This window comes from Taudactylus pleione, unplaced genomic scaffold, assembly GCF_031769625.1.
Source record: "Taudactylus pleione unplaced genomic scaffold, aTauple2 ptg000314l, whole genome shotgun sequence".
Lineage (NCBI taxonomy): Eukaryota > Metazoa > Chordata > Amphibia > Anura > Myobatrachidae > Taudactylus > Taudactylus pleione.
Genome location: NW_028284715.1, coordinates 8,381,226 through 8,398,633, shown reverse-complemented (window position 1 = coordinate 8,398,633; position 17,408 = coordinate 8,381,226). Strand labels below are relative to the sequence as shown.

At 44.5% G+C, this 17,408-nt stretch overlaps 1 protein-coding gene and 1 non-coding gene across 3 annotated transcripts in view; both read right to left on the bottom strand.

Moving 5' to 3' along the window:
• Window positions 1-17,408, bottom strand: part of UBR5 (ubiquitin protein ligase E3 component n-recognin 5) — a 162,981-nt gene that overhangs the window by 53,225 nt on the left and 92,348 nt on the right. For both annotated transcript variants that reach the window (XM_088442666.1, XM_088442667.1), the window contains 7 exons: window positions 13,860-13,951; window positions 13,600-13,746; window positions 13,365-13,483; window positions 12,754-12,880; window positions 12,542-12,671; window positions 9,683-9,843; window positions 9,050-9,289 (listed from right to left, as the gene is read on the bottom strand). In XM_088442666.1, coding sequence (XP_088298792.1) covers window positions 9,050-9,289; window positions 9,683-9,843; window positions 12,542-12,671; window positions 12,754-12,880; window positions 13,365-13,483; window positions 13,600-13,746; window positions 13,860-13,951 — 1,016 coding nt within the window. The remainder of the gene's footprint in view (window positions 1-9,049; window positions 9,290-9,682; window positions 9,844-12,541; window positions 12,672-12,753; window positions 12,881-13,364; window positions 13,484-13,599; window positions 13,747-13,859; window positions 13,952-17,408) is intronic.
• LOC148510632 (U5 spliceosomal RNA) lies at window positions 3,218-3,332 on the bottom strand. Its single transcript, XR_015869387.1, has one exon. It is a non-coding gene; the product is annotated as a U5 spliceosomal RNA (small nuclear RNA).

Below are 17,408 nucleotides of genomic sequence, written 5' to 3'. Positions count from 1 at the left end.
CGTCCCAAAGCCAACCTCCCGGGTGGGAAGCGCGGAGTACTTGCCGACCTTCCGGCCAACCGAAACAGGGACAGCCCAAGACTGGAGGCATGTCGTAGAGCCAGGAGACAATCAGAGCTCCTTGCTGAACAGTCACAGACATTCCACAACTTACAGCGTAAATTCAATGGAATACGGCTAGAGAGAGTACCCGCAGATGAAAAGCATCAGAACACCGTAAGCTCAGCCAAAAACAGACCAAGCAAGACCGTTGGGAGCAGAAAACCCCAACTAGAATCCATAGAATGGCAGTAACATGAGAAGAAAACTCGAGAAAACCGTATTAGCGACAACTACAGGAAGCTGCAACAGTCTCAGACAGCAGAATCCCAGCACTGCGGGACATCATATAGATAAAAGTATAATGAGACCAATATACAGAGACAGAGCTGGACCTGTCCACAGACTCCTAACAAAGCAAAGGAGGCAAGAATCACGACCTAACAGTCGCCCTGAACCATTCTCGAGGTCCAACAACTAAAGGGTTGGTAACCAGTGGAAGGTTTAAACCATAGAAGTTGTCAACGAGTGGAGATCCCACTGGGCATGAGGCGGATACGAGAGGATTGAGACTACAATTCCTTCCAGTGGGTCAGACGGCAGTACCACCCATCCTGTCAAACAGCAGACAACTTCCTACATGATGGTAGAGTGTAATCAGTACCAACAACTGGCCTGAACATAGTATGAAAACACCCAGGATACCCTTAGCAGAAAAAGAGCACGGATGCCACCTCCACCCAGGGAGAGCTACCAATATAGGGAAGTATCCCATCCGCAAGGCTAAAGCACTAGGACAACTATGAAGTTACCATTGAGGTACCTGTCAGTGTGCTGAATTTATCAACAGATACTGAACAGGAAACAAACCAGGCCCCCTGTATGGAACATAGAGACTGTCACACTTTATAGTAAAGATGTGCATTAGCCCATAGATGTACTTCAGTCCATAACCCCAACAGATTCCAGTAGAATAGGGTCACAAATCTCAATGTTGCAATTATGCACCCACACACCAGGAAAGCTCTAAAGTGTACAGCCAACTGATTTAAAAGAGCGGAAGGCTGCTAGGACAGCAACTAGGGTGCATAAGAGAGAACAACAGCTATGTCAGGATGCATGAAAAAGAAAGCATCTGCCGAGGCATTAGTGGGGTAAGCCTTCTTACCTGTGAGCGACCAGAAGCCCTCTGGACGCTATGTAGGATGTCACTGACCTTATTCATCTCACAGCAAACCACCACGTCAGGTACAGAGAGTAGCCTCAGTGGGCAAAGATCAATGCTCTACAGCACGGACTTCAGTCTGGAGATGCTGCAGAAGAAAATACTGTAGAAACTAGCAAATTGTTAATGGAGACAAGAAGGTCGTACAACAGGACGCTATACCTGAGCCTGTTCCATTAGGGATATGTATCCATATAGAGATTACACATACCCCAAAAACGGTCTGCTAGTGTATCCTTACATTAACACTTATAATGGTGAATTGTGTATTACGCCCACAATCTGATACAACCCAGGCCAGACCCTGCCTATATCGGCGGGTGGCCCTAGGCCTCATGTAAATTAACTAAATAAGCCATGAGGATGGAATAGATCCTGGATTCTCTATGTACTGATAGGAAATGTACCCAAGGGACCTACAGATACCTAGATACCTATTGTAGTGAGATATGCGACAAGACAATAATATAAGGTACCAGAATCGATACCGAGAAAGGTACCTGTACATAGACATAGAACGCGTTAATTATCCCAAGTAAAGAAGAGATATATCCGTAGTGATAACGCCAGTCAGGGGCAAAAACAGATTTCTCCAATTATTAGGAAAATTCATACAAGGAACGGGAATATATCAGTATATATACACATTCACACATATAAACATAGCTGCATGAAAAGGCAAACTCTCTGAAAGGAAGAGTTAGTACCGACATAGTAAGTCACTTGTCAAACTCCTGCACCAGGAGATCCGCACGCTACATTACATATATATATACATATACACACATACACATATCCCGCACCAGGAGATCAGCATGCTATATCTATATATACACACATTGCATTCCTAGTGTCTTACAAGTTTGTTACTAAGTGCGCCCTAGAGTGTAGTTGTAATTAATAGGTCCCCTGAAGTGGACACTGTAGATATAGACTAACGGAAACAGGACTATAACCCGAGGCGGGTGTAAGTACATATCCTTATATACATGTGTGGACATACAGGAAGGCCCCAGGACATGTATAGAGTCCATACTAAAAGCAATGCCGTAGGAGTCTCTGACTATCCTATGTAAGCTGCAAAACATGTCTCTAATCTATAGAGCCACCATATAATATGTATGGATATAAGCGACAGCTTCTGGTAAACCCTGGCAGCTTTCCAGACGTGGAATAAGATGTATCTTAATGAATGTGGAAGTATAGGAATACCTACACATATCCATAATTATATACATAATATACACACACCACCCAATCCCTAGGGAGAGATGGTGTAAAGCGGAGTTATAGAACAAACTACCAGATCAGGAGAGTCCAGCCTCCCATCGCAGCATCCTCTTTAAATATGCTAGGTATCAGACATAAAACTGATAAGAACATATCCTACCCCTGCTTTAATGGTAAGGATAAGAAGCAATTATATATATATATATATATATAAATATATATATATATATATTATATATATATTATATATATATATATACACACACACATACATCTGTATATACACACACACATATATATATATACACATAACACATACATAAATCCCTACATGCCTACGCGTACCTACATACAAGATTAGTAGGTGGCGATATAATTTGAAAAATATAACATGGGCAATAGTTAGAAGGAACTGAGCCCCAGGTCTAAACGCAGGGTTTAGTACAAAATACAAGTATATACATACATGTGGCTTACCTCCACACAGGGAGACTACTCATGTGCCGCGCGTGGCCGTCATTCTACTACGGTGTTGGGGCAGGAAATGTTAGCAACGTACTATCCCAGACTGATTGCGATCCTGGGACTCTTCCGTTACCGGTGTACTCGCCTTATCAGGTGTGCCCTTCTGGCTCCAGATGATGGAAATCAAAAGATGACCTCAGTGATGTGAGACAGCAATGCCAACCACTACAACGGCCATACGTTACTTCTTGTGTGTGCAGCCCAGCAGCTGCCGGGCATCAAAAAAGTACATGAAACTCATGATTGTTTCTCTCCACGGAAATCTTTAGTAAAAGGCGAAAGATTTATTCGATCTGAAGAGAAACCACAGTATAAGGGAATAAATAAGATATAAATCCCTATAGATGCACAGATGCATACCTTCTAAGGTAAGCACCGAAGGCTGTTGAGATTTAACATGTGTAGCCACATATGTGCATGAGAAGAGTACGGCTCATTCTTTAGGCGAGCCAATGTGAGGCCTAAGCCTGGGGATGGGACGCACCCTTGTGCTAACCTTGGGTTAAAGATATGCAATAACCGTAATTTCTGGCAGCAGCCAGAACAGTGGCCCCGACTTTTTAGGCAGAGTGATCTCTGGCAGCTATAGATGCAAGAAACACACTGCATTATTCTGTTACACATCAAGCATATTTGCCCCAGATGTTCAATGTAATAAGCCTGTCGCACCTGGTATACCCAGGCGGTCTCCCATCCAAGTACTAACCAGGCCTGGCGCTGCTTAGCGTCCAAGATCAGACGAGATCGGGCGTGTGGCCGTAGGCGCTGATAGATATGTGGTGGGCAAAGTGGCATGGACACAACCTCTATATTAGGCTGTGGCATGTTCCTCCCCGTGCTTCAGGGTGCCTGGGACCCGGACACTCACTCTATAATAGTGGCGGCGGGTCCTTTCTTTTTTTTTGATATATAATATTAAAACCAGTACACTGCCCAGTTCCGTAGGGTAACTACTTGCAATATAACCGAGATGAGGCAGAGCCAGATCTCTATAAGGACTGCAGGTTAAAGTACAAACTCCACAGTTGTGCCGTTAAACCTAATAAGACCAGGTGCTGTAGGTTTAAGTAAAGAAAAAAACGGTAGAGGCCATATGCAAGCACAGGGAGAACATACAAACTCCAAACAGCTAGGGCCGTACTGGGAATAAAACCCACAACCCTGTTAAGGGTTGCACCCCCACACAACTCCAGAGTGAGGATGCAGGAGATGCTGGCAATAAGCCCCGGCTCCTTTTAAGGCAGGTGCATATGCTAATAATACTCCTGGAGTATGGCGGCATCTGTGCACGCCAGCATGGAGTAGACTCTGCCCCTACTATAATAAGCGGGCGGGGCGCAAACAATGTATTGTAGGCATAATGCGAGTGGGGGAGCGGGAATGAAATAGACAGCGCCGGTGCAATCTTCATACAAGCACCGGCGCCGCAACCCGCAGCCGAGAGCGCTGTGAATAACAGCCTCGCTTCCCGGCGGCTGTGTGCAGAAGCCAGCGCTTCTACAAGCACCAGTGCCGCGCTGAGTAGCTCCCTAAGCCCCGCCAATTGGTGCACTATGTAGACTCCCTTATGGGAGTAGCGGGGCGCGGCAGGCTCCCTCCTCGTGGGGATAGAGCAGAGGGAGGATTCGGCTCTCGTGAGAGCAGCAAACAGAGCGCTGTCAGGCTCTATAAAGTAAGACAGCGCTCATCGTGCAGGGATCAGGCATGCTGCTAGGCAGCAACATTACAGACTGTCTGAACAGTCTCCCTGTACTGGTATCCGCGCTCTATGCGCGGTAGCTCCACCCCTTGTAATAACGCTAGCGGCGTTACAGGATTCCAGGAGGGGATATACTACAGTATATACCACATGAGCCTGGGAGGCGGCGGAGGGGCCGCAGATTAAACTCCGTTTCCCATAAGGGGAACAGAGCTATACTTACCACTGCTGGCATCAGGGCTGCAGCTAGGCATTCGGAAGCACGGACACAGCCTCTATATTAAGCTGTGGCATGTCCTCCCTGAGCTACTGCCAGGGTGCCTGGGACTCCGACACGCACTCTTTTTTTTTAGTGGTGGCGGGTCACCTGATGCCTCCATGTAGCAGGCTGACAGACGCAGTACTCTGTCAGCCTGTCCTCAATGCTTTGTGAAAGCTAGAAATTAAAATAAAGGAAAATAAAAGAAAAAATACTAAGAGTGGGCTGGAGCTCAGCCCTATGTGACCGGCTCTCTCGGGCACATTCTAAAAACAGGGGCTGATGGGGCATAGAGGGGGAGGAGCCAGTCACACTTCAGAATTATTTAAAGTGCCAGGCTCTGCTCTACCACCGTCTATACCCCACTGTCTTGAACTCCAGTGTCCCCTAGTGGATGAAGGAGAAAAAAAAAAAAACACTGGATTTTTAGAGTCACATTAATGTATTTTCTATACATACGCTGAGGTGGGGGGCAATGTCCCCAGGGGACAGACTCCCTTCAAAACATTGGCACTAACTTATCTTTAGAATGTAAGCTCTCTCGAGCAGGGACCTCTTCCCTCATGTGCTTCTCTTTACATTTTCTTTTACTCCTTACTCCCCATAAGGGCACCTAACACGTGACTGCCAACTCCCTGCTGCTTATTGTGAGTGCTTTAATCGCTATTGCAACAATTATACAAGTCGTGTCCTTGTCCTGCACTTTAAGTTACTTGTTTCTTGTTCACTTACTAGTTTTATGTACTATGTAAGGTGATGCGGAACACTTGTGGCACCACAAATAAATGACAATAATAATCGTAATTCCCTCTTCCACGTCCACATTCTGATGGACAATCCATTATTATTCTCATCAAGCCTCATGGGACAGAAAAAAGTTATCTCCCTGAATTCTTTATTTTTTTACATTTTGGTTAATTTTAAATAGGAGAACTAAGGTGTAAAAGGCTGGGCGCACAGTATTCCATTTATGGATAAAGACAAAAGGTTTTAAAAAATTACATTTGGACACTGGAACTTGGGGATGTCCCAAAGCTACCCCATTGCTCATATTTGCAACAATTTAAATCCAAATTTCTCATCCTTGGTCACATATTCAATATGGAATCTGTCAAAATTGGACTGCTTGGGCTGTAGGACTGTTACTCAGCAGAAGCACTGAGCCACTAATGAGGTAGAATGGGACATTATATTGTAAAGAACAAAAGGAGGGAGATGTATTATAGTGCCGCTATAGCTCTTCCTGCTTCACCTCTTTACCGAGGCGACGCGGGAAGCAGTACCGTTGAGATGCATTAACATCTCGCCTGCCGGAGTGGGAGAGTGAAAATCCCACCTCTGGTGATCCCTGCCAGAGCCCACATCGCATCAGACTAGTGCTGAGGCGCTGGATCTCACCGGCCGGCTTCAGTGGGCATGTGTGAGATCATGCAGCTGCAGCAGCCAGGAACTGTGCTGTCACTGCTGTGGAGGACCAACGAAAGCTGCAGCTGTCGAAATAGATAGCTGCAGCTGTCTGAATAATCAGTGCCGCTGACAGTTCATACTTTGGCACACCATCTTGTAGATAGCAGTCACTATAATGACAGGGGCACCCCAGTCATTTAACACCCAACTCCACATTTATACATGGGGATAAAAGATGAATCAGCGCACATAACGTGTACTGATACCACTAAACCCCATAATGCCCCCTCATACATCTCCCCCATGTATTCCAACTGTAGTCTAAGTGTGGCAAATCACAGCTGTTGTATCGACAAAGGCCAACCCCCTATTGTGAGCAACACACAGAGGCAGAAGGTCACCCAATATTCTCAGGTCAAGGGAGCGGATTTAATGCCCGACGATGTGCTACCAGATATTACATACATCACCTCTAAAAGGAATCTTAATTATTATGTGCGCAGGAATCTTATGAATCATGTGCAATGGAATCTTATGCTGCAAAAATGTTTCATATAAAATACAGCTTTATCTTCAGGATATAAGCATGGGGAGTTCCGCTCCATGGAAGTAGCCAAAAGAAAAAAACATTTTCCAAGTAAGAAAATCCTCTGATTGAAGTGGTTCAAAAGATGATATAATTCTTTCAACACTAGATTTAAGTCTCAAAGGCCTAGTGGAAAGCAAAAGTGGTAAAATAAAAAATAAAGTGCACCACACTGAACTTCTTGAAAAAGTGTTATAGCCTTTTCTGCAAAACAGGCGCTACCAAGATAACTGATTATAACATATTTAGCTCATGTGATAATTTCTCTGAGAAATAGGTTTCCGGACCTAGAGCATGGCTTTGAATCCTCTTCTCTTTAGCGTAATGGCTTCAACAACTACACCTTTAAGCAAGTTATGCTAAGCCCTAACGATAATACATGCTTGGAGTAAATAGATCCAGTCTTTGAAAAAGACACATCAGCCAGTCTGCTGCTAACAAACAGCACCTAAACTAGCATTGTCTGATCAATGGTACCATTGCAGTCTCCATCAATGGCAGAAAACTATGTCAGTGGACATCACTAGTGGGATTGAAGGACAGTGGTAGATTCAGAGGGCAGAATTCAATTGTTTCAAACCCACTACGTGTCCGACTGAGCTATTCAATTGTTGCTCCTGTCGGGCGCGATTAGCGTCCGGCATTCCAGATCGCACCCCCCGGGGGTTGCGAGCTGCAGTGCGCTAAAAGTGACCTGTTTGGGTGCCCAAATGGCACTTTTTCGTGATCGCACTTTGGTCGGGTGTACCCGTTTTACAAGGTTAAACCTGACCTTTTTGGGCGCGATCGACGCGTAGATCTGCATCAATTGATTAGACACGAGTTCGGGCGCGCTAAAACTATTGAACTCCACCCCGATAAGGATGGTGTGCTCTGTAGTGTGCTGGGAAGAGCAGGTGCACACTTGGTGGCCCAATGGCGACGAAATGATTTTTCATACTACTAGAATCCAGCCATCATCGAAGGCAAAACTATCACCCGTCAGTAGCAAACCATCGATGGTCGTCCTTAGACAACTCCTACTTGTTTTACCTTTCTCATGATGTGCAAAATCATCAAAACAGGGGGAAGGGGAACAGGATTTGTTTATGCCAAAAACATTTTCTTGTATCTCATGGGTGACACTGAAGGAGATATACTGGGCTTCCTCTCCCTCTACGCAACAGTGATTTTCTAACAAAGCCCAAACAGCAGCAGAAGGGAAAACATGAGATAACTACTAGGGGACACTGGACATCCCAAAGCTATAATAGAAGAGGCGTGAAACAACACATGGCCAAAAAAAAAAATCACATTTAGATGCAAAGGTGTGCATAGACAACCAAGTGGCTGACCAAACGAAGCACCATGTCACACTGTCCATACATCCCCCACAATGGCTAGTCATCCTTTTTCGGTATAGCTTGCTCCAATGTTCGCTTTGCGGACAGCCATCCATTTGAGTGTCACACAAGAGAAACAAATTATACATCCAATGCAAGTCTGCAATAAGACAAACAAAAGTTCCCAATTACTCTTATACAGTGGCCAAATAATGTAAAGAACCTTTCCCCATCCACTGAACGACCCCAGCTCAGCCGGAATCCATCTGCTGGTTGATGTGGAACTAGGAGACCACCTTTGGCTGGAAAGAGGGCTTGGAAACGAAGAATAATGGCAGGACAGAGTCCCAAGTCCCAAAATCCTCATAGCAAAAGCAATTTCTAGGATCCACTCAAAAATGATGAATGGTTATCCCCTGTTCAGATGGTCGACCTGCAACCACATTGAGAGCAAGAGGAGAGTCCTCAGGGACAACGAGACATACTGAGACAGCTGTACTTGAGACTTGTTCCACAGCACAATCTGTAACTCTCTCAAATGGAACAAGGCAAACTACTACCCCGAAGGTGGAAACATCTTGCCCAGCAGTCTCTATTTCCATTGTCCGCCAATTGAATGAATGACAAAACGAAGTATCAGAGGGAAGGAGGAGAAACACAGACAGCAACTAACTTGTCAAACTCAAAACAATGCAATAACAGCTCATCATCTTCTTTATATCAGGAAACAAGACTGGATATATACTTTTTAACTTACTTGTTAGATTGGTCAGAAGACGGCCTTGGTGGCAGAGGTTCCACAGAGAAAAGCTCTTCACTGCCTTGCATTGCATCAATGCTTGTGCTAGCCAGAGTAAAGGGTGCAGTAGGGCGCGCAATTCCCATTCTCACAGGGACAATGAGTGACTCTGCAACATTACACAGCTCCTCCACTGCATATGGTAGTAGCGCCTGGAACACTCTCTTGCATTTCCCTATAGGCTGGGGAATAAAATTGCTGGGGGAAAAGGGGAGGGAAAAAAAAAAAAAAAGGCCATTGTTTAACATATACATCATAAACCACTGTCTAATACTAATGCAGTAAAATTATTGTGCTACAAAACAGCTTATTCACAGATAGAAAAACAATGCGTCTGCACCAGTATAAACACTAAGGATTCCCGGAAGCTGATATTGTCAAATTTATTGCACATAAAACTAAACTGCAGTTCAAAAATAAACTAAATTCAATATCGTATATAAAACACACATTTATGCATATACACTACAACAATTGCCTCAATACATTGCAAAAATATGAAATTTAATCAATGTATTGGATATATAAGATGCATTAATAACTGTACAATGCATTTGTAAGAGCAGAATAGCAAATAGAAAAAAAAATTACTTTTTTTTCTTAGAAGAAGCCATTTCAACGCTGAGAATGACAAAGACTCGAGCTACAGAACGCAGAAACCGCATTGTGACAGCTACAGCCTCCTCTCGCCGTCCAGGTGTGTACTTGTTCTGAAGTTCCTTCACAAGTGTTCCAAGTAACGTGTCTAGAAGCTGGAAAAAAAATAAAATAAATCAGGTAACAAAAGAAATGGTAGGTCTCTGAAAAATTAGCTTGGAAATTCAGTATAGACATTAAGTGTTCATTCTAGTACCTTGCACCGTGGTGTCGTTCTAGTGCTTCTAGCACACACTCAGCTGATTCAACAAACTGCTGAGATAGACAAGTGTGCTAGAAGCACCAGAGCGACACCCCAGGCAGGAAAGAGGAACTGCACGGGTTGTGACAGGTGTAGGGTGCTAGAATGAACACTACAACATGACAATCACTGTCTCCACCTCCGCAAAACACTACTGAGCACAAAAGGAGTAAACTTCGGCCCACTGACATTAAAATTGGATTAATTAACAATACTGCCCTGTGACATGCTAAGCGCACACTCTTCTAACACCCCCCTCCTCCTGACTTATTTATGCACATTCAACTCTTCTCTGTCTACTTGCATCAATTCTCACCTTACGCCTTTCAAAGCCCATGACTGTCCCCTATTTCAAAGACAAAATCGACAACATTCAACAAGGTATCTCCACATGCCAGACCTTCCACACCACACCCACGTTTTTCCTAGTTTCCAATACACCATCAGCTTATTCTCTGCCGTAACGGAGGACAAAATCCTTACATTCATAACATCTCCATCATTATATGCCCACCACTACCACATTTCCATTCTCCTTTAAACATGCACTTGTGACGCTTTCCAGCTACAACCTCAAATCCTCCGCTGCCCATTCCACCTTCCTCTGCTTCCAGACAACTTCAGCATCTCGCTCTCTGGGCCTGATTCAGAGCCGCTCGCTCTGACAGAGCGCTCGCTGAATCAGGGCCGGGGTTTGTTTTTTTTGGAGCGGCCTCTTGGTCGCTCGCATAGTTGTGGGTGACCTCCCACAGCTATAGCGAGCAGCCATGATGATGGTCGCGATGGTCAAGACCATCGCGACCATCGGGCTTGCGACGAAACCCTTGTGGTAGGGTTTCGTTCATCGCAAGTCCCAGAGAGCTTTCGGCTCTAACAGAGCCAGAAGCTCTCCACTGACATCACTCGCGATGTCAGTGGGGCCGCCCCCAAACGGCAAGTGTTCCCTCGGGATCGCCTCCGTTTGGGCAGCCGCCCCCCCCGCCCACCAAATGGGGCGAGCTGTCATTCAACATCGATAGCTCGCCCCCTTTGGTGCGAGACCTGGAGCGACGGATTGCCGGTCGCTAGCCAGGTCTCGCGCATGTGCACGACGGAGAATTATAGAGATATCACCAAAGCCACTGAAAACCTATGGAGAGTACATAAATATTATTAATTTCCCGCGCATAATTGTAGACTGTTGTTGTTCTAGTACGGATTCTGCACCTATCTGCTTACATGCTTATTTTTATATGACTAAAAGTGTAGTGTGAAGTGTAGTAGATGGTGCCACTATATCAGGGGTAGAGAACCTTTTTCTGCCGAGGGCCATTTTGATATATATAACATTTGCGGGCCAAATGAAGGCCATGCCCCCTCCATTTGACATCACAGGGGGCCGGGCCACAATCGCTGGTGATTACAGCAATGCCCAGAGCATCCTGAGGATGCTGGGAGCTGTAAGGGCAGCAGTGTGACCATCTGAAGCGTCCTAAGGATGCTCCAGGCGGCATTGCTGCATAGATTCTGTCTGCAGGGTGCCATTCTAGGCACCCTGCTAGCCAGATGAGACTAGCAGAAAAAAGCTCAGAGGGCCAGTCCAAATGACTCCGCAGGCCTTATACGGCCCCCGGGCCTGAGGTTCCCCATCCCTGCACTAGCGTATGTAGGACACAATGTCTAGTTACATAATATACTGACTGACAGTAGTGAATTCATCTCACAATATTCTCTAAGTTCACTAAAGGATCTTAAAACCAGGGTACCAGGGAGTTCAGAAATCATTCAGTGGGATCTACAGCTGTGGTTTTATAATCTCGTGTATATACCTTTGTGCAGGGGCTTAGTACAAATCCTATAGGAGATTTCTAACCACGAACCAAGGCTCAATTGGTATAAATATCTTCTGTCGCAGGGTTATAACTGTGATTATTACATCCATCACTGTCAGAATAAGAATGTTCAATGTATCTTTTACTGGATACTGTTTATAGGAACAAGAAACCCAGTGAAATTAATCTTCATTTAGAGTACAGGCAGCGCTCTCCATTTTCTTATTTAAACACACTTCTATTAATTTTTTCTGTATTTCTTTCTATATGCTTTTAATAAGTTGCCCTTTCGTCCCTATTTAGGGCATATCAGTGTATTTACATTTACTAATTGAGAATTACTTTTTCTGACATCTATTTTGAAATATACCTATTAAAATTTGTTTTTAAATAATCAAATACAAATTTATTTTTTTTGTTATTAAGGAACATGAGTTTGTAGACAGACTTGTTGTTCTCTTCTTCTGCATATGCCTATTTCAGTCAGTAGGTAGAACCACCAGCTAACATTAGTATTTAGAGTTTCTTCTTCCTTTTGTTTTAAGATTGGAAGATCCCTTTGGTTTATATTTTGGTTTGGTATATTTATCTCTATACTCTAGACCCGTAGCATGTCCCAAGCTCATCGTGAGCTCCAATTACCATACGGTGGCAGCACTGTGGAAGTTTACAAAAACAAAAAATAAAGCCACATACCCCAAATAAAATGTAATGTCAGACTTATCATGCAGTGACACTTACCAGGATGTCTGATGTGCACTTCACAATCAGGCAGTGAGTGAAGCAGTCCAAACGAATGGTGCCACTCTGCTGATTCAGATAAATTTGTTCCTCAGGGAGAAGATGACCGATTCTACTGCTTGCACTAAGACTTAAGAAAATAAAATTGTATATTAGCGTACACTCACTTATAATGAGTAAACTAATCTATTTTAGAGAACACAATAACTCACGGGTCTTTGTTTTCTTGAGAGCCAAACATGATCATGGATTTAAGTGCATTCCAGTCTTGTAACACGCGCTCCAGAGCAAGTTGTGCAAACCTTGGTGGCTCCAAGTCATGATCTGGCATATCGGAATCTGGAATAGAAAATAAAGAGTTAAAAAGTGTCTAATCTTCACATGACCACAGAGGAACAAGTCATCAGCAAACTACGCACCCAAAAGAAAAGAAAAGAAATCTATGAGGGCGATTCAATTGTTTGCAGCTCCCGGCTAAATAGCACAAGAGCTATTCAATTGTTTGCGAGACCAGCCCCTTTCTTGTGTAAGAATGCACGGGATTAGCCGGTTAAGCAACTTCTCTGCTCCTTTGCCATGTTCCAGGTGCACACCCAGTAAACACAACCAGCCCCAAAGCCCTACTTTACGTGCATTTCTGCTCGCACCTCAGGAGGGCACATGCAGAATTACGCAATAAGTGCTGCATCTGGGCTGGTCGTGCAAACAATTGAATAGCTCCCATGCAGTTTAGACGGGAGCTACAAACAAATTAACCCCCTTATTAGCGGTTGGGTAGTCAAAATTGTCAGAAGGATCTCTAACACCTAAGTCTAGAACACACCTTCAGGATTGGCTGCTTTGCGGTTTCTATCATCTCTGATTCGCGGAGGTCTGTACTGGCAGTGCTCAACAGTCTGTCTGGCGACAGTCTGCACCAAGAACAGAAGAAGGTGCTCTCCTCTGCAAAAACAAATGAAATGTTGCAGCAATTAATTCAGGGAAATAAGAGGTGTTCTGATCTAGAAAAGCTATAAAAACATGCTCTGTGGCTGTTTATGACGCAGCATGCTAAGTACCTGCTGTTTGGCATGGTCACCAAATTAGTGATGGTCAACAATCGGTACAGAAGGTCAAGGCGTGCAGACTTCTGGCCTGCAATTAAGGTTTTACATTTGCATTTTTCCCAGCAATCACAGTAGGCAGTTGGTGACGTTCGCTTTAACCTAAATTTAGAAGCAAAAGGAAAATCCACGACAATTAGAAGTAACCGCAAGCAAAGATTTTCTATATAGGAAGAAATGAAAAACAAAATTGAAAAGATGAAACAAGAACTGACTTGCAATCATGTCCTTTGTGGCAGACCCTGGCACACTCTGTACAACAGCAGAGAGATTCCAACAAGCCACATGTTCGGCATTCAAATATGTCCTGAGAAGAAAAATGTACACAGGGATTACTTGACGAGCTTCACAGGTCATTTAGTAAATATACCCATTACTCTCATACAATACTTTAGAAATGCAGCAAAATAAAAAAGTTCCACCCACTAATTGGATACAGATATCTATATAAATACAACTATTTTCTTTTGGGAGTGTTTTTTTGCATACGTGTTTTACAGGAGAATAAAAAAAAAAAAAACAGGATTTTGGTACTTACCGATAAATCCCTTTCTCCGATTCCACAGGGGACACTGGAGTTCAAGACAGTGGGGTATAGACGGTGGTAGAGCAGAGCTTGGCACTTTAAATAATTTAAAAGTGTGACTGGCTCCTCCCCCTCTATGCCCCATCAGCCCCAGTTTAAGAACTGAGCCCGAGAGGAGACGGAGGACAAGAGAAAAGAAAACGAGGAGAAGGAGAAGACCACAGAACGGAACAAGACCGACTGAATGAGAACAGTGGAACCCATAACAGGGAACCATGCAGTCACACAACCATATAATGAACCCAACAAAACGTCAGGTACGCAGCGCTGGGCGGGCGTCCAGTGTCCCCTGTGGAATCGGAGAAAGGGATTTATCGGTAAGTACCAAAATCCTGTTTTCTCCTTCATCCACTAGGGGACACTGGAGTTCAAGACAGTGGGGACGTCCCAAAGCCAACCTCCTGGGTGGGAAGCGCGGAGAACTTGCTGACCCCTCGGCCAAACCGAAATAGGGACTGCCAAGAACAATAGGCCCAGCAGAGGCAGAGGATCAAGTGTCGTAGAGCACAGTAGACAAACACTACTCCTCAGGAGACAGTCACAGAAGAACTTCCACAGCGTACGCACAGCGGAAGCCAAAATGAACAGAACGGCTGGCGAGAAAACAATCACAGTTGAGAAGCGGCTGAAAATAGACCAAACCAGACAGCTGGTAGCAGAGAGCCCCAACAAGAATCCATAGGAGAAGGGCAGAAAACGAGAAAAACTCGTGAATCGTACTAGAGTCTGCACAGGAAACTGCAACAGCTGCAGACAGCAGAATCCCAGCACCGCTGGTCATAATCATATAGATAGAAGTATGACAATACCAATCAACAGATACAAAGTTGATCCTGTCCACAGACTCCCAATAAAGAGTATACTGGGAGGTCAAAGACAAGACCGAACAATCGCTTGGAACGATAATTGAGGTCCCACTACAACAAAGTTGTGAACCAGCGGAAAGGTTACACCATAGAAGTCTCCAACGTGTGGAGATCCCACGGGACATGAGGCAGAGGCGAATACGAGAGGATGGAGACTACAATTCCTTTCAGAGGGTCAGACAGCAGTATAACCCATACTGAAAACAGGGATAAAAAGACAACTTCCAACCTGATGGAAGTGCGTAGTCAGTACCAACTGCCGGCCCGAACATAGTGTGAAAACAACCAGGAACTTAGCAGTAAAGGAGCACGAATGTAACCCCACCCAGGGAGAGCTACCAACATAGGGAAGCATCCCACACAGCAAGGCCAGGGAAGCAGGACAACCATGCAAGTACCCGTCAGGTACCTATTAGTGTGATAAAATATAAACATATACTGAACAGGAAAACCCAACCAGGCCCCCTGCGTGGAACATAGTGACTGTCACACTTATGTAAAGATGTGCACTAGCCCAGAGATGCGCTTTGGTCCATAACCCCAACAGATTCTAGTAGAATAGTGTCGCTAATCTCAATGTACAAACTATGCACCCACACACCAGGGAAACTCTAAAGTGTAGAGCCAACTGATTAAAAGAGCAGAGGGCTGCTAGGACAGCCGCTAGGCTCCGTATGGGAGATTAACGTTATGTATGTCAGGTTGCATGAAATAGGAGCATCTTCCTAGGCATTAGTGAGGTAAGCTCTTACCTGTGAGCGACCAGAAGCACTCTGGACGCTATGTAGAATGTCACTGACCTTTTATCACACAGCAACCCGCCATGTTAGGTATAAAGAGTAGCTTCAGTGGGCGAAGACCAATGCTCCACAGCACGGACCTTAGTCTGGAGAAGTGCAGTAGAAATTACTGTGGAAACTAATAAAATGTTAGTGGAGACAAGGTGGTCGTATAACAGGACTCTAAATTGAGCCTGTTCTGTGGGCGGCCCAAGGCCTCATGGTATGAATTGTACCTAAGGCCCTTTTGAGACTCATTTTATTGAGATATGCGACAAAAATATGGAGTACTGGAATAGATACTGAGAAGGGTACCTGTTCGGAAATATTAATACAAGTGCACCACTGTAGTTGTAATGAGAATAGATCCCCCGAATGGGGCGCGCCCCAGGACATGTATAGGGACCATACTGGAAGCAATGCCCAGGGAATTGTGACTATCACTATGTAAGCTGCAGAACATGATTCTAGTTTATAGAACCACCATATAATAGGAATGGATATAGCCTACAGCTTATGGTAAACCCAGACGGCTACGCATCCGTGGAATAATAGGTAAACCTAATGAATGTGGAAGTATAAACATTATATATTCACACACACACAACCCAATTTCTAGGGAGAGATAGTGTAAAGCGGAGTCATTGTACCAACTACCGCATCAGGAGCGTCCAGCCTCCAATCGTAGCATCTTTAATTATGCTAGTATGTTATGGTAAGGATAAGACGCGATATCCACATATGCATACGTGTACCTACATACAAGTTTAGTAGGCGACGATAAAATTTAAAATAGAACCTGAGCATAATTAGCGCCATGGATGGACAAATTCACTCCAGCATGTATATATTCTAAAGCAGGGCTGGTATAAAATACTCATATATATATATATATATATATATACACATATATACACACACACACATACACATATACATACATACATACACACACACATATATATATATATACCGTGGCTTACCTCCACGCCGGGAGGCTGCTCATGTGGCCGTCATTCTGTTATGGCGTAGAGGCAAGATGTGTTAGCAGCGTGCTGTCCCAGACTGGTGTCGTTCCTGGGACTTCTGTTACTGGTGTACTCGCCTTATATATTATGAGCGTGCGTGCTTCAGGTGAGCTATTTTAGCTCCAGAATAACCCGTTTTTTGAAGAGGGAATCAAAAAGACGATCTCAGTTTAGGCAGAGTAGCTAGTACACCATGGAGTAACCTTCACAGGCTATGATATCAGGCCATTAGATTAAGCTAGGCACCCTTTGTTATAAAGCCAAGGGGAAGCCTGACAGTGGGTAATACCCTGCGCTGCAATGGCGGCACTGTGTCCCGTCAGCCCAGCGCCTCTAGCCGGGAATGTGCACCGGCTGAGTAACTGGCCCCTCTCAGAACCGCATAACGCGGTGTTATAGTGCAAACAGGGGTTTACGCTAGTTCCCATTCTGCTAACAACTAGCTATGCACAGTAGCTAGCACTATACAGAACTGGAAGGTTTTAAAACCAGCATATAATGTAGT